The sequence below is a fragment of the Xyrauchen texanus genome, chromosome 17, assembly GCF_025860055.1.
Source record: "Xyrauchen texanus isolate HMW12.3.18 chromosome 17, RBS_HiC_50CHRs, whole genome shotgun sequence".
NCBI classification, from domain to species: domain Eukaryota; kingdom Metazoa; phylum Chordata; class Actinopteri; order Cypriniformes; family Catostomidae; genus Xyrauchen; species Xyrauchen texanus.
In genome coordinates this window covers 35,567,983-35,594,433 of record NC_068292.1, presented here as the reverse complement: position 1 = coordinate 35,594,433, position 26,451 = coordinate 35,567,983, and the positions used below count along the sequence as shown (strand labels likewise).

The 26,451-nt window shown below is 37.2% G+C and overlaps 1 protein-coding gene across 1 annotated transcript in view; it reads left to right on the top strand.

The window, feature by feature from the left end:
- Window positions 1-26,451, top strand: part of LOC127658321 (dolichyl-diphosphooligosaccharide--protein glycosyltransferase subunit STT3B) — a 75,677-nt gene that overhangs the window by 15,119 nt on the left and 34,107 nt on the right. The window contains exons 2-3 of the mRNA XM_052147553.1: window positions 20,262-20,370; window positions 25,265-25,552. Of these exons, the coding sequence (XP_052003513.1) occupies window positions 20,262-20,370; window positions 25,265-25,552 (397 nt within the window). The remainder of the gene's footprint in view (window positions 1-20,261; window positions 20,371-25,264; window positions 25,553-26,451) is intronic.

Below are 26,451 nucleotides of genomic sequence, written 5' to 3'. Positions count from 1 at the left end.
CAACATTTTGCGGTGGTGAGGATAATATGCATTATCCCATACAAATGCATCCCATACAAAATCAAAGGCAAAACACAGTGCCAAAATTAAGTTATGACCAAAATTGTGTCTCTTAGATTATGATCTGTCCTGGTACTGAAGGTTTTGGCTCAATTCTGCTCAAATTCTGAGAAAATGGGTTGTAAAAATGTATTACTACAGAATCCACAACAAAACCAAGAAAAACTGCAGTAATCCAAAAACTTTGAAGCTTTTTTTCCCATTTTCAGTGGCATAGTTAGTTTGTTTTGCATTTATTGAGTAGTAACTTGTAGAAGTGTGAAACTTCACTGGCACATGATTCGATTAAGATTCAAAGGGTAATGATTCTATTAAAAAAGTTTTTTGATGCATCATTGTGCATCTTGTCCTCCCAATTTTTTTTTTTATCCACACTCATTAATTTACAATTAATCGTTCCCTAGCCTATAACCACAACTATAGGTTGCGTTTTCAGGATGGCTACACGAGATATCTGCTTCTCTTTTCCACTCGACAGGTGATAGTAAAGGGACACAAATAGCAGGGGCTGCTGCTTAAGTGTTTCCCATGTTTTATGAGACTGTGGTGGGAGGTCCAGGAGGCATGGCCCCCCTTTTTTGAGGTTCCAAGCGAGCCGAGCCGATACTAAATGTGATGTCAAAATCCAGCAGGGAGAATCATCACTACCAGCATCACTGGATTTCCGGCACGCGACATCAACCCGCTAGTTTTAAAGTTAGCCACAGCGATAACAGTATCATTTGTTCACGTGACTTTCGAATTGTGAAAAAAGAAATGGCTGTTCACAAAACCACGCCGTGGTCGATAAACGAGGTGCAGAAGTTCCACTCGTTAGTGACGAGCGAAATGGAAAAAGTCTCTCTGAATGTCTGTCCCTCTATGAGCATCAGCTGAGGCTGTCTCTCCTGCTGCCCCTGCAGTCTCTTCTGCTACAAAGAAACAAGTAATGTTAAAATTACACTGTTACTCCAGTTTATTTCTTGACAAAAGCCTATGAATAATCTGTTTGGCTATTGACTTGCCATCTAACTATGCTAGGTATCCTAGCTAGCTACCTCTGTAGAGGTTCCTTCCTCATCTGGTGGTGGATTTCACACTCTTCTTGAAAAATTGGTCATTCACTTATCTGAGTCTAAAAGTTACTTGTCAGGAGAGAGAGAAAAAAGGAGATTTAAGTCACACGCTTAAGTAACATGTCAAATTTTCTGTTGAACTTTTCCTAAAATTATGACTGATGCCCAACCTAATAGTGCATCTATGCATTTAAGTTCTCTGTGACAGAAATGTAAACTGCACTGGGTAGGGGAGGAGGCTATTTTCATATGGTAATTATTATATTACAAATAAAGAAAAGGCTCCATCACCACCATATACAGCAGGGGTGCTCACACTTTTATGGAATGAGATCTACTCTATCATCATGTTATTGCAGCAAGATCTACCATGTACAATATAGGCTTTATAGATTATCACAGTACCAAAATTGTTGTAATCTGTTGTGAAATTTGACGATTCTCAATACCAGCTTCAAAACCACAACAAATTAGAACACTAACTAATATGTTAATTGTGGGAGAATGGTTTCAAGTTCATAAATAATTAGACTAGTAAACAGCCAGTAATGCTTCAATGCTTTTTTTTAACAGCTTTTAAACGTTTTTATTTAACAGCGGTAGGCTATCAAGTATTCAAGTAAACATTCAGAATGAAATGCAATATAAAACTACTACTGGTCTTCACTGTATGATTATAATACTTTAATACTTTTTAAAAGCTACTAAAATTACTCAATCAAGAGCAGTGAGTGGTTTTCTCATTTTCTTGTTATGGTTGTTATATTATAATGACACTCTCTAGACAGCAGCAGGTCTATTAGTTTACATTTATATTTTGACTAACTAGGAGTGAGAGATGCTCTGCCGAAGCAACGGCACATAACACAACGTTAGAGATCTTTTAGGTTATTATGAGAATTTGTAAAAACAGTCTAGGTAATTAACTGTGCTTAAGAATCTTTTTTTTTCTTCCACTCCTAGTAACTCGCATAACATTATAATTGCTACAAAAGAGAAATGTAGTTCATGACAAACATATCAGTTGCCGTGTCTAGTTATTGAAATGTACAATTCAAAGTGGCACTGATTGCCTAATTATAGCTGAAGGAGGTTTTCTAATTCGTCCTCAAACAGTGATATGCCAAATATTATTTGCGATGGGTTTTTGCCCCAAGTTGTTTGTTCTGTGTGTGGAGCACAATGAGTTGTCAGCATCTTTGTGTGCTGAAGTGGAATAGGTTTAATTAGGATGTGCTCACTTTGCTGATCTGCTTTGCATTCACAGTGCAAGCTTTTCCCCTTGTCAATTATGGGCCCTCAAAGTGATTTGAAGAGCGTCGCTTTGATGTGCTTGTGTCAGGCGTGACCTACTCCTGGTCCTCATCCGCAAAAACTTCCAGATTGTTCCTCAAACTTAATCGGTTCTTTTATGTTGGATTAAATTGCCAGGAAATTAACACAAAGGAAGTGAGATGTGAGTTTGCCATTGACTGTATGGTTTCCTCCCATCATTTTTTTTTTCTTCCAGTATGTGGCTTGATCGATGCTTAAATCATTCAGACTGATCTGACGTGCTTGACGCAATAATTGGGTTTCTCATGAACAATGTTCATTTAAGCTAATTTAAATGAGGGAAGTGAATAACATTGATTATCTTATTACAATCTGTCAAGGGTTGGAATATATTAGGCAGCAAGTGAACAGTCAATTCTTGAATGGCATGTGTTGGAAGCAGGACAAATGGGCATGTGTAAGGATCTGAGCGACTTTGACAAGTGCCAAATTGTGATTGCTTGATGACTGGGTCAGAGCATCTCCTAAATGGCAGGTCTTGTGTGGTGTTCCTGGTATGCAGTGGTTAGTAGTTCCTAACAAAAGTGGTCCAAGGAAGGACAACCGGTGACAGGGTCATGGGCACCCAAGGCTCATTGATGTACGTTGGGAGCTAGTCTAGCTCATCTGGTCCAATCCCACAGAAGAGCTACTGTAGCACAAATTGCTGAAAAACTTAATGCTGACCATGGTAGAAAGGTGTCAGAACACACAGTGCATCGCAGCTTGCAGCGTATGGGGCTGCGTAGCTGCAGAATGGTCAGAGTGCCCATGCTGACCCCTGTCAACCGCTGAAAGTGCCTACAATGGTCACTTGAGTGTCAGAACTGGACCATGGAGCAATGAAGAAGGTGAGAAATCACCATTTCTTTTAGATCACGTGGACGGCCGGGTGCTTGTGCGTCATTTACTTGGAGAAGAGATGGCAGCATGGTGCACTATGGGAAAAAGGCAGGCCGGCGTAGACAGTGTGATGCTCTGGGCAATGTTCTGCTGGGAAACCTTGGGTCCTGGCATTCACGTGGTTGTTACTTTGACACGTACCACCTACCTAAGGTTGATGCAGACCACGAACACCCCTTCATGGGAATGGTGTTCCCTGATGGCAGTGGCCTCTTTCAGCAGGGTAATGTGCCCTGCCACACTGCAAAAATTGTTCAGGAATGGTTTGAGGAACATGACAAAGAGTTCAAGGTGTTAACTTGGCCTCTAAATTCCAAATGGAATGTGCAGGACCAACAAGTCCGATCCATGGAGGCTCCACCTCACAACTTACAGGACTTGAAGGATCTGCTGCTAACATCTTGGTGGCAGATACCACAGGACACCTTCAGAGGTCTTGTGGTGTCCATGACTCGATGGGATAGAGCTGTTTTGGCGGCACGAGGGGGACCTACACAATATTAGACAGGTGGTTTTAATATTGTGGCAGATTGGTGTATGGTCATTTATGTGATTCTAAAACTGCAAAAGGCTGTGATTTAAGACCAATTAAAACAGTCTGTGTGCGCTTCACAATTAACTGGTGATGGCGATGTTCTGTGCACACGCAGGGCTCATGAACTTTTGTTATTGGCGCTTTCAGAGCAGTTCACTTACATTGTAAAAGAAAACTATTGCAGGTTCAAGCACACAATTCCAAACACTATTAACCAAACATTTACAAAGATGGCACAGAATAAAAGAAAAGATGACTGCTTTTCACCAGATACGAAACATTGTAAACTACACACTGCTCTTTCATTGTAAAGATTAAAGATCTAGGTGAAATGACAAATTAAAAGCTCCGGGTGAAGTGTCAAAATTAAAGCTCCAGGTGAAGGTGAAATAGGACAGAAATATATTACTTGTATATAAAACAAATCTAATCCTCAAAATAATAAATCCTTGTGTTCAATATGTGGAAAAATGTGGGGAAGCATGACTATTCTTTTTAAACAGATTTTTATTCAAGGCCTTTAAAATATTGAATCTACTTTGCTACACTGGTAGTTTTGATGAAATTATGGATCCTCTGATTAAAAAAAAAAAATCCCTTTTTGTCTATTACAGAGCAAATACATAATTATTGAGATATATATTTAATATCGTCAATAGGCTGAAAAATGTCAAGATATTTATTTATTTATTTATATATATATATCTCTTATATCTTGACATTATAATATATGCTAGGCACCATCGATTTACGGCAAACGGCATAAAAGTTGTGCATACATTAATAGAAAAATGTTCAAATTTTATCAAGCTATTTGTCGTCCTCCTCATGGTGTCCACTGTGGGACATCTTTTACTTGAATTTCCCATTGGCTGCTTCATGCATACATCATTATTGGTCTCATTTTCGGTAAAACACCAGTGATTCCATAGTTCAGTTTGATTCATTTCTAAATGAATGTTTTGTGTCTTTTGTTGTGGGGCTGCACAATTATTCAAAATAAAATATTTTTTAGTTTGTTGTCTTGGACAATGACACCTACTGGTGTGGATGCAGCATCATTCAAACAATAGTTTTCAGTTCCCGATGCCATTGTAGAAATGTACTATTCACAGTCATCCATCATTAATTTAATCTATAAGTGAAAGTGACCAATAGAAGAGTGGATACTGAGATTGAGTAGTATTTGGCTGGTCATGTGATCCTAACATGGCAGCCCCCATGAAGGGACCCTGCCAATGTAGATTTCAATGGCTTTTATAAGGTTATTGATATAACTAGAGTTTTCATCTCACGTGAGTGCTCCTAATTTTATACATACGTTTCAAAATGACATCTCATAGGAGTAACTTTTTCACTTAGGAAACTAATACTGAACACCTTAATTATTTGTGAACCCTCAAAGAATAATTTGTGTTTTTATTAGCAGAGGAACATATGAAAAATATGAAATTTTGGTTTAAAAGAAATCACGTAATAGTTTTGTTTATCATATCATAGTTCAAATCACAATCGCAATGTTTTTTATAAATAATCGTAATGGCACTTTTTAGGACAGGGATACAAAGTGGTTGGAGTTAGCTCTGCAGCGCAACAAGAATTGGAACGTGTATCTGGCAAGTCGTGACATGCTGCTTTTGCCGTTTCCAGTATAGATGGCTTTATTGAATATAATGGGAGCAATCTAGATTTGTTGCATCAGCCAGAATATCAGTTGCTTTTTAAAACAATGAAAGTTGTTGTTTTGAAAAGTTTATGTGGGGCAGATATTATCACACCCCTTGGTCCCTGACTTAAGTGGCTCCTAGTTCAAGCATCGTTCCAACACTTATGATTTATTTTTCAACATAAGCCACAAAAAGGTTTTTGGCAGAATATTCAAATATCTACTTTCCATACTTTTTATAGATGGTTTTATTTTACCCCTATGACAATTGAGTTTTCAGTCTGAAAAACGTTAACAAAGGTCTTGGATTAAAATCCTTTCTTTTCTTTCATGCAAATGAGTATTCCACGATGCACTGGCACTACATTTTACTCCTGACATATTTAATGCACTGAGGACGGCACATCTCATTTTATAAACCATAACTCTCCTATATATTATTCAGCTATCAGACCTCTTTCTGCTGAGTCGTTATGCCTCGAGCAGTCTTGCTTAGACCCATTTTTAATGGAGCAGGTAAAAAGAGCAAATTTGGCTGAACCCACGTCACTCCTCGAAGGCAGTAAAAGCCTCCGAACTGGCTCTAACTCCAATTCTTCACTGCTAAGCAACTTTTCATGGATTCACGAAGTGCCTGTATTGTTAAGATCAGGTCTTTGCAAATGGCCATTGATGCCTGTTTTACACTGGCTCTTTGAAGAATGCTATAGTACACCTTCCCTTCAAGTTTCTTGTCGGGTGAAGTGCTGTGCTTAAGTAGCACACCATCTCCTGTGCATAGTTTAGTGGGCACTTTTGTTATTTTTTTTTGTATGCTTATTTTTGTCAAGTATGTGAGCTTTTCTGTGGTTTTTATTGTGGAAGTGCTGGTATGTGCCTTGACTTAAATTTTTGTTTTTGGGTTAATTGTTTAGAAATATAAGTTTTTATGTGTGTCATTGGTAAATTACTATTATAAGATAAGTGTATAACAACCTATAAAATTGTTTTCCCAAATTCTGTTTTCAGTTTTATTTTTTCTGAATTCTGTATTCAGTTTTAATTTAATGTTATCTTCAAATGAGTTAATTAAAATGTTAATCAAATAAAATGTAACAATACATTTTCAATAACAATTTTTTTTTTTAGCTAATGTCAGAGAGAGGCGAGGGTGTGTGTGGGGTGTGTGGGTGTGTGTGTGTGTGTGTGTGGTGTGTGTGTGTGTGTGTGTGTGTGTGTGTGTGTGTGTGTGTGTGTGTGTGTGTGTGAGTTAAAGCAGTGGTTCTTAACTGGTCTATTTGGACTGAACAGCAGGGAAAGAACAATTCCATTGAAGATATTTCAGCGGCCACCCAAGTGATAGACTATTTAGAACTGCCGAGGCAGATTTAACAATAATCTCACAAACAGCTAAAGCAGACATGGGCAATTTACGGCCCGCGGGCTGGATCAGGCCCTCCACATGGTTTAATGTGTCTCGCGGCTCATTTATCGTAAAAGTGTTTGAATTTTTCATTGGATATTTCAGTTAACTTGCATTGGGACCTAATGCGTCTCCACAAGCGTTTACTTGTGCAATCTGGCAACCATGCACTTGAATGTGCTTTTTCTGTCTCTTGCTTTCCCCTTTGAACAAACTTGGCGATCTGTAGTGCAATATTCTGCTCAAGGAAAAGTGTTATACGGCTACTCTGTGTCCATTCTTGAGGCAGCTTGTGATGTTTGGTGCTACTAATTTTGCAGGTAAACCTTCTCGGTGATTAAATTAAATATAAAAGTAGATCTCGGCATCATTGACACATGGAGGGGTTATCATTGACATGCGAGCAAAAGCAAGCCAGAGATGAATATATATATATATATATATATATATATATATATATATATATGATATGTAATGTATATATGTATTTTTTATTTGTGCAATTTAGAAATGTTGAAGTCTCTTTGCACCTGTATGTTAATCTAACTCTTGCAGTAATCACGTATCATAGTCATGCAGCCTGTGTTATTCAGATGAGTGCTGAAAGTCAAACCATCGAGGAGACCTGCATCATGACGCTTTTAGCAAGTAAAATCGCCCGCTTTGTGACTAACATTAAAAGTTCTATAAATTTCTTTATTTTTTTATTAAAACAGACCCCTGATGTAGAGTGTTAAATTGATAATAAATTAACAAGTAGAGATGGTAAAATACATTTATAAGTTTCGCCTTTATTCCGTTAGTTTTTTTTATCTTTGTAGAGCAATACTTGGCAATTGCAGAATAGTCTCACTAGTCACAGATCCACTTCAGAAAATTGAGTACACTACTATTTCTGGGCTTAAAAGATACAAAAGCCAAATCAGTGCAGAACATTGTATCTCAAATGTAATACAATGTGGCCCCATATGCACTATTTAAAGCCCGATGTGGCCCCTTTACCAAAATAGTTGTCCACCCCTTAGCTAAAGGCTTCTCATCTGCACTTTTGCATGTGTGTAACGGAACCAGTTCGCGCTAATGATCTGCTCTTCTCTCTGGCGCGCGCATGCAACAACCAGGCTTCCCTCGATATTGCGGAGCGCAGACATCAAAACTGATGTGACCAATTTCAATTCTAGTGAAACTTCTAGTTTAAAGCATTACAGAGGAAGTCAAGTTGAACCTCTCAAACAGTAGCAAGCCTGTCATGCCAAACAGCACTGAGGAAAAGAGCAAATGTGCCAAATAAAAAATTATAATTACACACCATCACCTTTACAAATTTGCTTCAGGATTTTACATGAGTAAAAGTAACTGTTATATTTTGACAAAATGTTATAGTTTCATATGAAATAATCTAAAGGTAGATTCTATTAGACCTCATTTTATATCAACAGTTGTAGTTAATGTTTCAAGATTAGTTTCAGCTAGTATTTATTTTTCATAAATATATTAAATGCACTATTACTATTATTTAAGACTAGCACACTGACCTAACCATGGTAATGAGGAGCATTTCCTTGTGTGATGTGTATAAATATGTAATATTAGGTAACAACTCTTCCAAGCTTTATAATGGGAGTGAATGGTACCTTCGATTTTGAAGCCCAAAAAAGCGCATCCATCCATCAAAAAAGTAATCCATTCGGCTCCAGGGGGTTAAAAAAAAGCAATGCTGAAAGAAGAAAGTCATATACACCTAGGATGGCTTGAGGGTGAGTAAATTATGGGATAATTTTAAGTTTTGGGTGAACTGACCCACTTTTTACTTACATTAGAGTTGCTATTTGTCCTGCACTATTCATTCAGTTGTTTTCAATGTATATGCCTGTATTTGTTTAAGTCGATTCATTAAATGCATGTAATGTTCCAAATTTTATGTAGCCTACAAAGACGATAATGCAAAGCAAGCATGTCGCATATAATTGTCCATTTTTCAGTGGCATTTAGCATTGGATTTGGCTGTCGGAAGTATTTTAATTAGGTTGCATAACCACACAATGTTTTCTGAAGGTTTCTTTCTATTTAAACTAGTCTACTCCAAAGGTTTTCTTTCAAACTTCAGTGAAATTAGTCATTCCATACATCCCTAGTCTGAACCTGATGTTGTAATAAGATATTGATGTGTGTGTGTGTGGGGATTGTTGATTTTAAGGTCCGATACGTTGGCCCTATGCTGACCTGCAGAGAACTAACCATCAGACCATTTCTTTAATGTTGGGAGGGATGGATTAGAGCCTTATTAGATCAAAGTAATTGGCTTTTTGAAGAAAAGAGAGGTTAGCGCAGGAACAAAAAGCCAAGAAATATCCTCAAGACTGCCAAGACTGTTTCTCTTGAGGATACATCTATTTTAGTCTACTAGAAGAATAAACAACACTTACTAAAGTGCATGGGCTTGTAGCTTGAATAGTCAGAACTGGGTAAGTTTTTTTTTTTTTTTTTTTTTAAATCTTTATAAAATAAAAAAAATATATATATATATCTTAACTTAAATAATCAGGACTATTATTTTTTTGGCCTTTTTTTGGCTTTTTAATGTTAGAGTTAGTGGGGAGGGGACAGAACATGACAGGGGTAGAAGAGTGGTAATGGATCGGGAAAGGACCTCAAGAGCGGGAGTCAAAATCTGGTCACCCGTGATGCATTAGCACCACATGTCAAGAGAGCAGCCCACTGGGCTATGGCTGTGACTGGATCAGGATTATTAACTTTTTGGCACACTTGTTGATGGTGGGTGAATTGAGAAGATTACTGGCCATAAATACTGTATTTCCTATTGGCCATAAAACAGTACGTGGTATTTTTATCAAAAAATATATATATATATTGCCGCTGTGGATATGTGTGGTTGTGTTGGATGAGAGAAGAATTATGATTATGTCCATAATATAAATTACGTCCAGGGGGTCAGGAATTGGCTGTTTAGCGGGTCCCAGCTTGTCCCTGCCAGAACTAGATGCAGGAACTACACTCCTTATTGTCAGCCTATTAAAAAAAACAACCATGTATTCTGAAGGAATACCTTTTTTACAAGAAATATTTAGATCGCATACATTTCATTATATTGCCCTACTTATTTTTCAGGTGACCATTTTTTTTCTTCTTATTGGCTGGATGGCAGTCTGGCTCCTAAAAGCATGAAACTGACACGTTTTTCCCCGTCTAATGTACAATCCTGAAGCGTACAGCACCAGGCTTGTAAGGTTGGAAATAAACTTGACTTGCGAATCCTTATTGGATTTTATTATTTTCTTCCAATAAAAGGAAAGCATACTCAAGCTTACACAAAGGCATACTTCACAAGTAATCAATTGCTTTTGTTTGTTAGAGTACTCTACTACAAGATTACTTAACAATATGCATCCCTAGTTCTGACAATATATTGCAATTTATTTTCCGGGAATATAGAGTTGTGCAGACTTTAACTTTATACACAGAAATGCAAAGCAGCAGCTACTAATATGAGTGCAAACAGTAATGCTTCCTTTATCCGCTGCCTGAAACAGATACTGCAGTTGAGTTGGAATATCCCCCTAGCAACCAACAGTACAGAAAATTGCTGACCTCTTGCGATTAAACCGCTGATGGTGTGAAATGCCTCTTTATGTTACAAGGTTGAGGTTTCTACTCGATATCAGGTTCTACAGACTATTTTTAGACTCCGTATTAACGAGATGTAATTACTTGACCGTGTGTGTACTATCTTAAATTAACTTTAAAGAACTAATTCAGATACCATTTAATTGCTTAAACCTGGACAACATTTCTACTTCCTATTAGTATGTTAGCGCTTCGCTCTCAACATTGGACTTTAGCCACTCTGTCTACGAGTAGCATTGGGGTTTATTCAAGCTTTTGTAGTTTTTCTTTCACTATTTAAGCACCAATCTTTTCCGTCCCCTCTTCTGTGACTGTTAATAAATGTAAGGTTGCTGCACGCCACTGAATGTGACCTTTTCAAAGCTTTCCGTGTATATCCACTCGGTGTGAAATTGAGTTTTCTTGGCGAGTTCAGTGTTGGTGGGAGCGTTGATTGGAACGCGTGTCAAAGAGGTTAAACTGCATGAGAAAGAATCACAGTTTGTGATGCTTGCATCAAGACGGTCTCTACCTACTCAGCCGATTCTACGGTCACAAAATCTGATGGTCCTCCACATTGTAGGCAGAGATCAGTCTACCTTGAAACGACATGACTTCGTACTTCCCGGGGCCATTTCTGGGTCACTTCCTTGAGTGAGTGTCGCCTTGTGGTTGCTGCCAATATTTCTTTAAGAAGACTATGCTATTACAAAAACAAAAGTAATAGGGAAAAGTTGTTAAAAAGCAAGTACATTTCTGTTGTGTATGATCCAAACCTTGTGTGGACCAAAGAGGACTGTAATATCTGGAGAAAGCTATCCGTTAGCATTCCCATTAATCTCGATAGCAGTTGTTTGGCTGTTGCAGGATCCTCCAGAAGGTGCTCTGTTCCACATCCAGGGTTGTTTTTTTTTTTTTTTTTTTTTTTTTTTTGGCCAATCACCTGAGATGTAAATCGCTGAAGAACTACAGAAGAATGACAATGACACCACTGACTGGCTAATGGAAAGCACTATTGTGAGCTATGAACTAAGGCATCAACAAAAAAATCGATGCTTTTAAGGGCCCTCTCAAAAGATTGTGCACATGTAAAACATATACTTTAATAATATAATGAAATATTTGCCATTTTGTATGTTGCTTGCATAAAATAAATCTGTCAGAATACACAGTTACTTTCAACTTGGTCTACAGAAGCATGTTACTGAATATAAGCCTAATGATTTTACGTAGGTTGTACTTATCACAGCAGTCTCCTCGTGAAATAAACACTGGAGGACTTATAACAAAAATTACTTTTATTCCCTTTCACACAAATCATATGTAAACCGCTTATGAGTTCATATGGCCTGTTCTTCAACAATGCTGTCTTATTACATCAAAACAATTTTACTGTAGCGCATGACTTGTAAGGAGATACATTTTAACATTTGTATTATATAGCCAACTACATTTACAAGCTTGTGCAATCAAATTGTGCAGTAGCTCAACTGACAGCGTTGCACTTGTTATGCAAAGGACAGGCGGTACAACTGAAGCGCATGCAAGTCGACACGTGGGCCGAAAGTGTCATTGAAGCACCTCAAAGTGACATGGTTGCTTCAGCAATTGCGTATTTTCAGCTCACCTTTGCTTTTTGTCGGTTAGGTTTAGGGTAGGGAGGTAGGTTTTGATGATTTCAATCTTGATAGAGCTTTAACCTTTAAGGGAGAGTTCACCCAAAAATGAAATGCTCTTATTATTTACTCACCCTCATGCCATCCAAGATGTGTATGACTTACATTTTTCTAATCCATATCTTCTGAAGTGATCCAGTTGGTTTTGGGTGTGAGCAGATGAAAATGTAACTTTTTGCAATGTACATCTTGCTATTGCATTCAGTAGGCATGATCATGGTTTAAAGCTTAATTACACTTCCTAGTACTTGACACATGTGCAGAGCACTAGGTGGAGCTATAGGAAATGTATTTTTTAAATGTAAACCCAGATGGTGTAGTTATGGCATTTATCACCAGGGCCTAACATGATCATGCTAACCAGCTAAAGTGTTAGCCAGACCAGACCCCTTGTTGCGGACATCTGTGCATGTGAGCCATTCCACCGAATGGGTGACATTTCTGTCCCCAGGACATTATATGTATAAAAATGCATGAAAATTAACTCTAAAATCCATTTTATTATTAAGCAAAGTGTCCCGCACATTAAGCTAAATGCAAATTTAAAATTTTAATTAAAAACATTAATAAAACCTACCTAGAACACTACAAATATTGCATTTGTTGCATGTCCCCACTCTCTATGTCTATATTTTACCATGAAATACAATGATTAAAATCCTTCAGAAATCTTATTTCTTTTGCATTGTTGTGTGACTTTATATCCAATCTATGCTTTTATTAAAAATAAAATCCTGATAAAACAATATTTTATCTAATATTTTAAATAAAATAAACATTTTAGTCATGTCCCCGGGTTTTCACTCAGTCCTGTTACGCTAACACATTCCCCCCTCTAAAAAACTTGGAACATTCCACAAGACACATTTTCAACAGGAAGTTGCATCATCTAGATCTTCTGAAGGCAATGGGAAGACAAAAAGTAAGTCCTCTCATTTTATTTTCTGTATATTTGATGATATTGCAGATATTTCCGAGAAGGTCAATCTCAACATACTGTCCTGTTACCTAAATTATTTGTAAGATGTTATTAATTTATTTTTAAGATACAAATTTTTGGTAAATCACTAGAATTTGCTAAGTATCCTCATGCTATTAGCATGCTATGTGGCTATATTTCATGTGTTTGCTAATTCTATGCTAAAAACTCAGTCCTGTTACCTTCAGTCCTGTTACTCATATAAACCATAACAGGACTGAGTAACAGTAACAGTAGTGAGTAGCATACTCCGGATTTATTATCGATAAAACACAAAAGTACAAGAAAAGACTCCAGCGCTTTAAAAATAAAAATGCATCTCCACGCACAAAGGTAAAAAAAACAGTTGAGACAGCTTCCAAGTGTGGCGCCATTCGGAGGACTCTTTTGTTTCATGAAGCTCTGGTGGAGGATATTCGAAACAAGTACAAAAAATGCACGGGGGGAGAGGGAAAAGCAAATCATTTCAAAAGTGATAACAGGAAAAGTTCTGAAAAAGTACAGAATGCAACGGATTGCTCTGAACTCACTGGGCTTTTCAACTAAAAGATGCAAAAATGAGAAAAATTTGAAGGTTAACTACACCTACCAACGAAAGCAGAACAACCGAGTTGCAGATGTTCTGATAAGCAGAGTGAGGGCTTTTTACTCAAGGGATGATGTGAGTCGCATCACAACTGGAAAGAGGCAGACCCTCACTCAGAAGAAAAACAAAAAGCAAAAACGGTTCCTTTTGGATACCATAAAAAATGTCCACACAAAGCTTTTAGCTGAAGAACAAAGCTCCATCTCGTACTCACTCTTCTGTAAGCTCAGACCTTTTTGGGTTGTTCATCCAACTCTGAGTGATCGGGAAACATGCATGTGCAAGATGCATGAGAATCTGGGTTTTCTTGTCCAGAAGCTGCACTACTTGAAAGTAATCAGCACCCTCAATCTGGATGCCCAATGATGTGCCACCAGTTCTGTCCATTATGAGGATAGTGTCCCTAGCCCATGGAGAATTGATATACAGGGACGTCAGCTGCTTGTGCACGACAACACAAAATCTGAACTGTGGGTGCTTGAATGCAAAGCATTTCAAGTTTAGCAATCAGCAGACAGCTCCCATGGCCCCCACAGAGACAGAAGTTCAGTGGCAAAGTCTTGAGGTTGTTGGCAAATGGTGTGTGCTGAAGTACGATGGTGATCTTTTCCCTGGTGTCATCACTGATACAAGTGAATAACATGTTGAGGTCCGTTGTATGCAAAAGATTGGGGTCAACCGTTTTTTCTGGCCAGCCCGTGAAGACATCCTTTGGTACTTGTTTGAGGACATTGTGTGTATTATCCCACCCCCGAGGCCAGTCACAGGTCGTCACATGGAAATCGAGAGCGAAGTCTGGGCCAAACTAAATACTTTTTAGAAAGGGCCAGGCAAGTTTGTGTTCTTTAATTTAGCGCAGTTCTAGCTAAAACACTGTTGGATGTAGTTTTTGCAACTGAACATGTTTTGTTTTGTACATGAAGATGGAGAGGACCCAGGGGCCAGAAACGCCCACCATGGCATGCTGATGGGGAAAGAGATACACCCACCACACTCTCTATCTCCGTTCTCTTTCTCTCTGTCTTTCACTCCTTTGTTCTCTTCATCATCTTTGCTGACAAACCAGCACAATCCTTCAGAAATCTCTCACTCACTCAGTCCGGATACATTCCTGTTACGTTCATTCCTGTTATTAAATTGTTTTTCTCTAAAAAATGAAATTAAACCACTGATTTTCTCAATTGTGTTATGTTCATCATTTATCCAATAGTTTAATTAATTACATGATAAAAATATTTATAAATGTAAGGTTTGGGTCTCCTTTAAAATTAAAAAATGGCTTTGCATTTTTTTTTTTATACACCTTGTGTGCATATATAGTGATTTTTTTTGTGACATATGTCAATTATTTAAACATGCAACCTACCATTTATTTAAAATAAACAATTTTGTGAGAGGAAAACAAAGAAATTAGTTGCATTTTTTTTAAACATGGTTTTTAAAAGACACACGATTTTGGTAACGACTGAGAAAAATGCATCCATCTCCCACTTTGAAACCTTGTAAAAAATGAAATAAAGTTACCTGAGATTGACCAATATACATTTTGAATAGTGAAATATGTGTGTTATTAGATTCAGTGTTGAAAAAAGATAAAAAATTAGTTACATTTTTTAAAGTTACAACAGGCAAATGTCACCCTTTCGGTGGAATGGCTCATGTATTATTTGGAGTTTTGGTGCCTTGCTGAAGGATATTGCAATAAATCAATGCCAAGGATGCAGTGCAGGTATCAGAATGTGGAGTAATGAAAAGCATGGAGTTTTATTATGCCAGGAAAGCTGCTTCTCTATAGAGATTGAAGGGTTGGAAAAGGAGGTACAGGTTGCAGTGTCAGTTAGCAGCCAAGGTCGCTGATGGACAGTTTGTGTGTATGCTATAAAGGGGTCGTTCAAATGTACATAATTAACAGCTTTGTTCCTCCCACTCAAGAGCCGGGTTGATGTCCTGTTTAGAATATTAAACCGTGAAATTGACTATTAAAAAAAGTCACACAGATCTACAACTATCAAATCCCTTTGACACTCAAACATATACACAAGTGCAACAGTTTACTGATTAAATATATACTGATTAAATTAAGGCTTAATATATTTCTGTCTCTGTGGACAGTTGAAATAAACTTGCATTAACTAAGCATCAACCAAGAATCCACAGAGCATTGAATACTGCTCTTATTGAAAGTCTATGGCTTAATTTTTAATTCAGTAAATAAATTGTCAAATCACATCAGCCAGTGTTTGTCTCTCACTTGTTTTATTTGCCATAGTCGTTAAAATATTGAATGAGTGTTATGCAGATTTTTTCAGCTGGGCATTTTGATGTTCTCACACAAACTATTGAGCATAAATTGAACTTTGATTAGTGCTGGGGGTTTTCTGAGCTAGAGATGAAAAAAGTGAGGTGTTCGGCCAACTTTGAGATAAGGAGGAATCGTTCATCTGCCCTCTCCCACCAACCTCTATTGAGTGTACCAGTGCCTCTCCAATTATTTTTCTCTCTCAATCTTCGTTCCAGAAATATTTTTCCCTTATTTTTTTTTTCCCCAAAGGTATTTCATAAAATCCTTCCTTAAAGAGTTCTAAGCCATGATCCAAACCAATCAGCCAGGGTTTGAAATCGGCCATGGAGGGTATCTGATGCTCTTGCTAGCCACTTTGATGGGTCATGTTTTTTTTCAGGGTTTTTCCTACATTGAACATTTGGTGACTGTCTGGCGACTTGCTGCTGGTGCCGAATTTAATGGTATTCATGCCTCTCTTTCCTTACACGCATCTGTGCAGGTAGAATGAAGCGTGCCGCCTTGTGAACTACCGCAGTGCACACCACAGCGCTCCAGAGATGAGAGAAGATCGCCAGAGCTCTGGAACAGCGCAGAGCAAAACTTGCATGATTCAGTCGCACTTCACTCAATATTGCAGTGGCCGGTAGAAAACACAATTTATGTGACCCATTTGAATTCTATACAGAACATTCTAGTATAAAACACTATATGGAGGAAGACAAACCTCTCAAACTGCTAGGCAGCACATACATTACAACGGGCACGAGGCAAAGAGGAGACAAATACAGAAGCGGTTTAAAATACACATCATCCTTACTTAAAATATTTATTAGGGCTGTCGGTAGATACAAATTTTAAATGTGATTAATCTCAATAATTTTTAATAGTTGATCACGATTAATCTCAGATTGTAAAAGTAGTAAAATTTGACTATATATACTTATTTCCTTTCAGAATACATTTATTTGTTCTTTGTAAAAAAAAAAAAACAACACAATAGAACAATACAGTATGTAACAAAAATGCTTTATTAACATTTTCCAAACTCCACAGTATAAAGATAGAAATTCACTAAAATAGCTCCAAATCGAGTAACTTTAAACATTTCCTTAATTCTAACTAGGATGTTGACTGATTGAAAGAACTAGTATTTATTGCAATGCGCATTAAACCCTCAGTTTAATGTGCGTCCAGTGCCACGTTGAACTTCATATGAAAAGAGCGTCTTGTTCTGCTTTTAGCAGTGGCACTTCCAATGTAAAGATATTCATCCGAACTGTCCGGTGATCATTAGCTGACACTTCAAAAGCTCAGCAGCAATGGTACAAAGTTGAAATTATATTAAATTAGAGCATCAACAAGGAGAAAAACTAGCTGCACAGCGGGCCTGTAAGTATTGACATGCTTATGTGGTAAAATGCTGACTTTCAAAAGATGCGTGAAGGACTTGAGTGAAGTCCTGCGAAGTCCCTTCATCATTCGTTTTATAAGAGATTCTTTCTCCAGCACTTGATCATTGTCACGGACTTGCTGTTTTGTGTTTTGTTTCCTTAATCGTGATTTAAGAAAAATGAATGTGTTAAACATTTTTAATTAATCGCATGCGTTAATGCTTTAACGCTGACAGCACTAATATATTTGTGTTTATGCAGCTGCCCAAGGTAACTTGGATAGATTCATATTAAATCAATTAGAGAAAATCTATAAGACTTTTTATTAGGCTTCGACTGTGAAAGTCGTAGTTAAAGGTTTCTGAATATGTTTAGACTATTAGCTATAAATATTATAAATATTAACGTAGCCACAGTAATGTGAAGCCACCTGTGGTCTTACCTAATGGCCTTGTCATTACAAATGCCACTGTTAAACAATGGTAAACTTTCATAGGCAAGTACATTTTGAAGGGGTTGAAACTTTCATGAATTATGGAAAAATGTATGTCTATTTGCCTAACTGATACTTTCTCTGTAGTCTTGGCTCATAAATGTTTGAATTAAACAACGTGTGTACATGGGCTGTTTAACAACAGTTTCAAACTTGGCTCCAGTAAGATTTTGAGTTTTCAGTGAAAAGCCAAAGTTTTACTTTGTCTCATGAAGTTGAATTGTGTACTGTCTTTTGACGGAGGGTATTTTACTTGTGTAGATTCTTGTAGATTAAATTAGTATTATAATTCAGAAGAACTCAGTATAATCTGTTTCTGTGTATAACCAGTTTATGAGTTTTCATTTGGATGTACACAGACTGACTGTACATTATCTATTAACAGCAAACAATAAATTCTGGGAAAGGAGAAGTGCTCCAGGTGAAGATTAGTCTCATATAATAGTTTTTTTTTCTGTAGTTTCACAAATTTGATTAAATCTGTTTATCAACACAATTTTGCATGAGTATTATCATGCACTGCCTGAAGAACAAACATGCACAATCACTCAAAGCATCTGACTTTGCTTGTGTTTACAAAAGCAGAGCGAGTGTTATAAAGATGGTGTAGTCGGCACACTGCAAAAATCCTATTCTTACCATTTGTTTATCTTTTTCTGCTAAAAATATATAAACCTCTTTAAAACAAGAGTTCACGATAGCCCAATAAATATTAATATAAGTTTTTCTTTTCATCCCCCTTTGGCAAAAAGTTTTCATGTTTTAAGCATAAACCTCACTAGATGTGTTAAGTGTAAGGACACTGAAAAATATACGTTTTTGATGCCTGATGGTCTGAGGTTTAAGTGAAGAAAAGGTGCAACAAAACTGCACGAGTGAGTCACTCACAGCAGGGCAAACAGATTGCTGTACTAATGTAAAAAGGCATTAGAGAGGATTACACTGTTTAATTACAGTTGTGCACATAGTGGATTTTGTTTGAGGTTTTACTTTAACTGGTATGCATCAGATTAATTGTTCTAAATTGAGACCATTAGAAATAGTTTAAAAGTGCATTAAAGTGGAAGTGTCTAATTTAGTAAATGTTAAAATGCTTTCTCCTATCCACAGACACAACTATAGGTAAACCAGGAAGTGTAATCACTGTGGATCTGTGGTGCCATTAGAACATTGCTCTATTTGTTTGAACATCCTGACCAGCTGGACAGCAACATTGGCTCAACCAATGGCATGGGTTTAAGATGGGACTACTTGTTTGGTCATCCAATGAAAGATTGGACATTATTCTGGAAACCTATTTGACCAGGATCATTAATTTTCCAGATCTTGCTTAGTAATTCAATGGCAGGGCATAATTAAGGGTGTTTCGTGGGAAAATACGCCACTGAAAAAGTGACAAAATGCCCCCAAAATTCAAAATGAATAGGCAAAAAATTCCTCTGCAATGAATTGTACAGTCCTTTATTTTTAACATCTGATATAGCTCTCAATACTCTATAATTGAGATTATTACTATTGATTGAATTGAAGTATTTATTAAAAAATGTTGAGAGAATTGTTTTTGTGGGCAAGTGTCTAATTCAACTCTGTATTCATTCTTGTGGCATTCAGATTAACTGGAATAAAGGAAAAACATGCAGAAGTCCTCAAACTATGCATGACTGATTGAACAGGTGTTTGTCTGTGTGGTTTGCTGTCTCTCCTCTCCACCAATAGCTAGTGTGTGGCGAGCATATTGGCGCACTATGGCTGCTGTCTTCTCCAGGTGGATGCTGCACACTGTTGGTGGTTGAGGAGAGTTCACTTGAGTGTAGTTTCAGAAAATCGTTATATAAATGTAATGTTCATTCATTCATGTGCGCACTGAATCATAGAGATTAAAATTAATTATTGTCCTTGAAATCCTTAAAAGCTGTGTGTATGTAACCTTGTTGGTAATTTAAACAATTGAAAGGTTTAACCAAATGTTTATTTTCCACAGTATATGCTACATATAATGCTACTTGTTTGACTGTTTTAATGCTTCTCATTGGATGCTCTTCTTGTAGTCTGAGTTTTGGCATTGATTGTAATGACTGTTGAGTTTTGTCATAGGTGATAATGGCAGTTGAGTTTATGTAGATTGAAAGACCCCATCACTCATTCAGACAGCATCTTAACACGCTGCTCTGAGTGCTGACAATCAAGACCTCCTCTTGCCATGAAACGCATCCTGATATGTTAGTTCTGATCAAATGTTGCTTTTTCCCATCAAAAATAACACCGTGTCCTCTTCTGTTTCTTTGTCCTACAGGTTCAACTACAGATCAACTCATCATCTCACCACTAATGGCTTTTATGAGTTCCTGAACTGGTTTGATGAGAGGGCCTGGTACCCACTGGGCAGAATAGTGGGAGGGACGGTATGTAAAGTGTCTCTCTCTTATTTGCTCTTTCTCCCTCTCAATTGTCTGGACGATTCGATTCACTATGAAATTCAATGCGATTAACGATTAGATTCCGCATTTTTTTAAACTCATTTATAGGATTCTTTAAATGGATAGTTCACCCCAAAAAAATTTATTTCAGTCTTTCATTTACCCACATGCCATCCCAGATGTGTATGACTTTCTTCTGCTGAACACAAAGACATTTAGAAGAATATTTCAGCTCTATAGGTCCATACAATGCAAGTGAATGGTGACCAAAAATATCATAAAGCCAACATAAAACTATTTCATAAGACTCCAGTGGTTAAATCCATATCTTCAGAAGTGGGTGAGAAATGATCAATATTTGTCCCTTTTTTTTCTTTTTTTTTCTAAAAGTCTCCACCAGCCCCGACCAGTAGATGGTGATATGCACGACGAATGCAATCACCAAAAGAACTAAAGAAGAATGTGGAAGTGAAAGTGGAGATTTATAGTAAAAAGGACTTTAATAATGATCTGTTTCTCACCCACACCTATCATAGTGCTGAGTTTTTTTTATGTTAATAATCATATTGCTGTTCAAATTGCAGTATTTTTCAAAAATATGTTAATAAGATTGTTTTGTCCAAATTAAGCCCTACAACTTCCCAGTGTGGCAACTAGCCCTGGTCTCCACCAGAGTAAAAATGGCAGGACACAGTATAGTTGTAGGTGAATGCAGCGTTTGCAATACTATTGTGCTATTTGTGCAAATGTTTACTTTTATACAGTTGCTTGTGACCCAACAATGGGAGTAATTTTGTCTGTTCCTTAACTTCTTATGTCGCGCTCCGTTATTATGGCTTTGTTCACACATAGCATCGATAAAGACATTTTCTGGCAATGTTACAACTTCCTCGAATTGCTGAAGCCGATTTGCCGGCATTTTGACAACCGAGGCCGCATCATGGAAAGGCAGCCTCTGGATGGCTTCCACAGAACAGCATCTTTCTTGTCCCTCAATAAGGCCGCGACCTTTAACACATTCACGGAGACAGACAGTGCAGCTAAGCTAACGAGCTGCCTTTTCTGGCTGGAGAAAGTTTGGCTAGCGTTTAGCAGTGAGTTTTCTCACTCTGACAGCTCTGGTGTTGAAGCTGGGGGGTGCTGCGGGAGGCAGAGAACAGCATCTGTTGTTGTGTATGGTTCGGGCAGTCGTTATACAGAATTGACTTGGGAGCAGACTGTTCAGCTCCCAGCACAGCCTGCAGACCGCCGCTCAGCCTGAGACATGAATAAAGAGAGAATGTAAATGTGTAGTTAAAGGACAGTTTATTTCTTTTCTTACTCTTTTGCTGCTGTCAGGTTGCTAAATTCAGCTTAAGCAGACTGATTATGCAGCCCCCATTGGTCTGCTTGGGCTTAAGTTCTTATTTCATCCATAATGTACATCTTGGGGCACATAAATGAATCAAATTTAGGAGTCTTTGCTATCATACTGAGAGATCATGTGTTTATTCATGTGTACTTTTTTACTTCAAATTGCTGCAGGTATATTTGTGGTTGCTGATAAATTGTATAATCATTCACAGCTAATAGCCAGTCCCACACGTAATCTGTTTGCAGGACTAATTGAAATGGCAGTCCTTCACAAATTTCTACACGTTCCCTAGCTTGTATGTTTATTAAATATTTTGGCTAATTTGCTTTGTTGTGGACAGGGATGGACATTGTAACGAATGTAGCGATTGGTGGTTGACCGATAAATTTGCCGATATTCTGACTTTTTATGAAAAAATGTTTAATACAGTTTCCCTTTTGGCCGATTTGTTTCTTGAGGGCACCGAAAATCACCTGCTTGCATGTGAAGTGACTGAGACATGTAAATACCAGCCATGGTTCATTTTGTTGTTACATGCCATCGTGTTACTACAATAATAGACCGCTGTGCATCACTGTCTCATTTAAACAATCTGCATATCAGAGCCGTCGCAGACGCGTTTGAGCTCATAACGTTAAAGTGCTCGCCTGTTTCATTCTCCCTCTCTCGTAATTATTAACTTTTTTGCAAATATCGATAAAACTAATATCATATTCCATCTGTAAATATGTGCATCTCTTGTTGAAACAGATGTAATAAACAAACCTCACAAAACTGAAGCAGATCCAGCATCATGTGTAGCGGTCATTTATTTACCTCTAAAGCACGGATTCTATCAGCCTTTCCTTAGCAGTTCCCTGTCACCTTTAACTTTTCTAATAATAAAAGAAAATATCAATAAAACTTCTATTTTCTACCTTTTGCAAATATGCAGATACCTCGTTTAAACAGATTTAATTCACAAACCTCGCGAAAATCAAGAGTTTTCTTCTCGTCGAGCACTTTCTTCTCGTTTGATTCTATCAGCCAGAATCAAAACTTCGGGATCAAAAGTTCCACTGATTCACAAATCATGATGGTCAGTCCGTGACCATCCAAGCAGGCATTCCAGGCTGTTTAAACTGTCAGGAGATTGCTGCTGCTTGCTGGATCCGCACAAACGCTTGAGTGCAACTAAAGAGTTTAACGTGTCCTACAAGTAAATGTCTTCTTCACTATGCACTGTATGAACAATTGGTTTGACTAACATGCCATCCATGGTTGCTGGACTACTGTGTGAACTGTTATTTCTTTTTTCTTAATATATTAACAATGTACAAAAAAAATAACAAAAATTTGATGACCAAACCGAAATCAGAAGAATCTACCATTTAAAACATTATATTTTTTTAGATAATTTTTTTATGTATATAAAGTGCTAAATATGGTATCCGCATCGGTCATTAAAAAACCCATATCGGTTGACCATAAAGATAGACCAGTGGGGGGAGGGGGCGGAAACGAACTAGGGTTCGGTCCAAGCAATCGAACCAAATGTGAGAAAGCATCCTTAGTCAAGTCCGGTCTTGAGTCCTACATTTAATTCACTTAGATTGGACTGGGTTAATTTTTTTTGTTTTGCATCGCAATCTTCTTTTGAATGATTTTGATATTGATTCTTAAATCCTTAGATCAATCTTTGACACTATGCAGCATCCCCCTACAAAGTGAGTAAATCACTTCCAAATGCAACTACATTTTGCGCTATTCGAGTAAAAATATCTTTGATTTAGCTACTGTCTAGTAAACAAATTTGATCCACCAGTGTTTCAGTAGTATAAGGGCAAAAATGTTCAGCAGCAAGATCCTTTTTGTCTACGTTTTGAGACAAAAATATGCTTTAATATTGTTTACTGCATTTGCAATATTATTATTATTATTATTATTATTATTATTATTATTATATCACTATTATAATTGGTTTCTGTCCTATTAATGGGATTTTCTTTTTCTTTTCATTTTAAAAGCTCTTAAACCCACTGATGCTGGTGCCAACATCTCTAGAACTTGTTGGCACCAGTGTCACCGCTCTCTAATGTTAGTCTTGAGCCCTGTTTCTGCTGTCAATAAGCTTTGTTGAATTAATTTTACCGTGTTTAAATCACTGTAAATAGGCCTGTCAGGCATATTAAATAATTGTCTGATCACAGTACTTTGATCTAATTACAGCTATTTGAGATAACCTTGATAATTGTGCACTTCAATTTCTAGTCACATTTTAATGCCCAAATAAGGGAATTTTAAGCAAATATATAAATTACATCAACGGCATGTTTTTGCGTCATTCAGGACTCCAAGTGTCATTGAGCCACACCACGTATGTCAACTAGAGCAGATCCGCACCACGTATGTCAACTAGAGCAGATCCTGTCAGGAAGAGCACGTGAAGTTCTTCAGCAGAGGCTCTCGCCAAAGTCCCGTGAAAATATAAATGAACAAATATAAACTTTTGATAGTGAACGCAGAGCACTCGAGATTCACTTTAAACGATTGTATAATGGCAAATGTTTCTGGTCCTAGCAGACGCTTGGTCTATTTTTGTGGCAAAATAAAATGATAAAACATAATTTGTGAAAGTGAAGAAATAAGGACAGAAATATATTACTATTGGATATTACAATATAATAAAATAATATAAAATATGAGTTCCAAAACAACAGTATAAATGTAAAAATCTTATATTTTGATTTATATATATATAATAATATATATATTCAGATAATTAAAATGCATTACATTCTTGTGGCAGAAGAGTTAATCATTGATAAGATGATACAAAAAGCGGCTTTAGAATACAATGTATTGTTTACTACCATATTATTGATCATAAGTCAATCATTAGCATACAGTTCACAGCAATCAATTTCACTAGTGAATTTGTCAATCAGTTGGAGATTTATTATGAGGGCTTGTTTAAGGACCCGTAAATCTACACCTGCATCAGACATATTTTAGTTTTTTTAGAAACAAGCCAGGGGTATACATAGTACACATTACTATAGATATATATATATTACAATAATGCCAAGACATTAAATTCATTACATAGTGGAATAGTTAATAAACTGCATGTTGCTCACAGAGCTGAAATTTCACTTACTGCCCTCTGGAGTAAACAGGTGGTACTAAAAGCTTGAATTTCTCAGGAAAGCATTGTGATTAAATTGTTTTTTTAACCCATTATTTTTGGTAAAATGAATTGCACGTTATTAACGCATTAAATCGACAGCCCTAATATATATATATATATATATAATGCAGTTAAAAATTATTCTTAAGGTGAATGGAAGCACACATGCTATATGACAACTTTTATGACATTTAATCGTGAAAGCCCTAAAAGAGACAATTAATCGTCAGCCAATCTTCATAATCGTGGCAGTCCTAACCAAAAAAAAATTATTCTGCAGATGTCATCTGAGCCTGGTTATTTCTAACACCCCTTCCTCTTCTCATTTGTTTCCACACCTTTCTCATATTTTACAGGTGTATCCTGGTCTGATGATGACTGCAGGCCTCATCCACTACATACTGAACCTACTCCATGTTACGGTTCACATCCGTGATGTTTGCGTATTCCTGGCCCCCATCTTCAGCGGCCTGACCGCCATATCCACCTTCCTGTTGACACGGGAGCTGTGGAACCAGGGTGCCGGTCTGCTAGCGGCATGTTTCATCGCAATCGTGCCTGGCTACATCTCCCGCTCTGTGGCCGGCTCGTTCGACAATGAGGGCATCGCCATTTTTGCCTTGCAGTTCACCTACTACCTCTGGGTGAGTTAGATTTAAAGACCCCATGAGTTTGTGGCTTTTACTTTGTTAACATTGAGGTCATTGCACACTTCGCACAACAGCTTTTGTTGTCCAATCAGATACTTTCTTGAATTGGACCTGTCACAAACCAGGAAGTATCAAGTCAGGGGTTAATGGCTGTGATGCAAGTACATCCTATTGGCCATTTGAAAATAGAGACAAGTCCTTCGAAATGTCCTGTCCAGACTTTCTTTTTCCATAGGAACTTCATCAATACAAGAAAGAAAATTGTGCTGGGCAAGTTATTTCATGGGATTATTAAAATATGTGACTGTTTGTTTATATACTGTAATAATCTTTTTTTTTTTTTTTCCTCTTCATCAAAACTCAGATGTTTTACATCTTTACACACTGCAAGTCTTGCATATCTATTGGATAATTTTTCCCTTACTGTTTGACCTAAGATGCACATTGAGGACTGCTTTCAAAGCAGAGTAATGACTGAAAATCATTGCAGAAGCTTTCCAACACATTCCCACCCAGTTGAAATGAGTTAAGAAATGGTTCACATAAAAATTAAAATTCTGTCATCTTTTACTGTCCCTCGAAACCTGACTTCAGACCAACACATTCTTGTGCTAAATAACACAAGACACGTTGCAATGAATAGAACATAATACAAGTGTTTTGAGATGTGCTTTTAACAGTTGACGTTCAGATGCAAAACCATGATTTTGTGTTCCATGGAGTTATCAAAAACGGAATGTCCAAGCTGCTCATTTCCAATACAATTAAAGTGAGTGGTGGTTATAGGGACAAGATTTTCAGTGAATGAATAATTAAATTTAAGTCTGCTCCTCTTGCAAAGCTATCAGATGGCTACAGAACACTTGAAATGTAGTACAGATGTCATATGTACT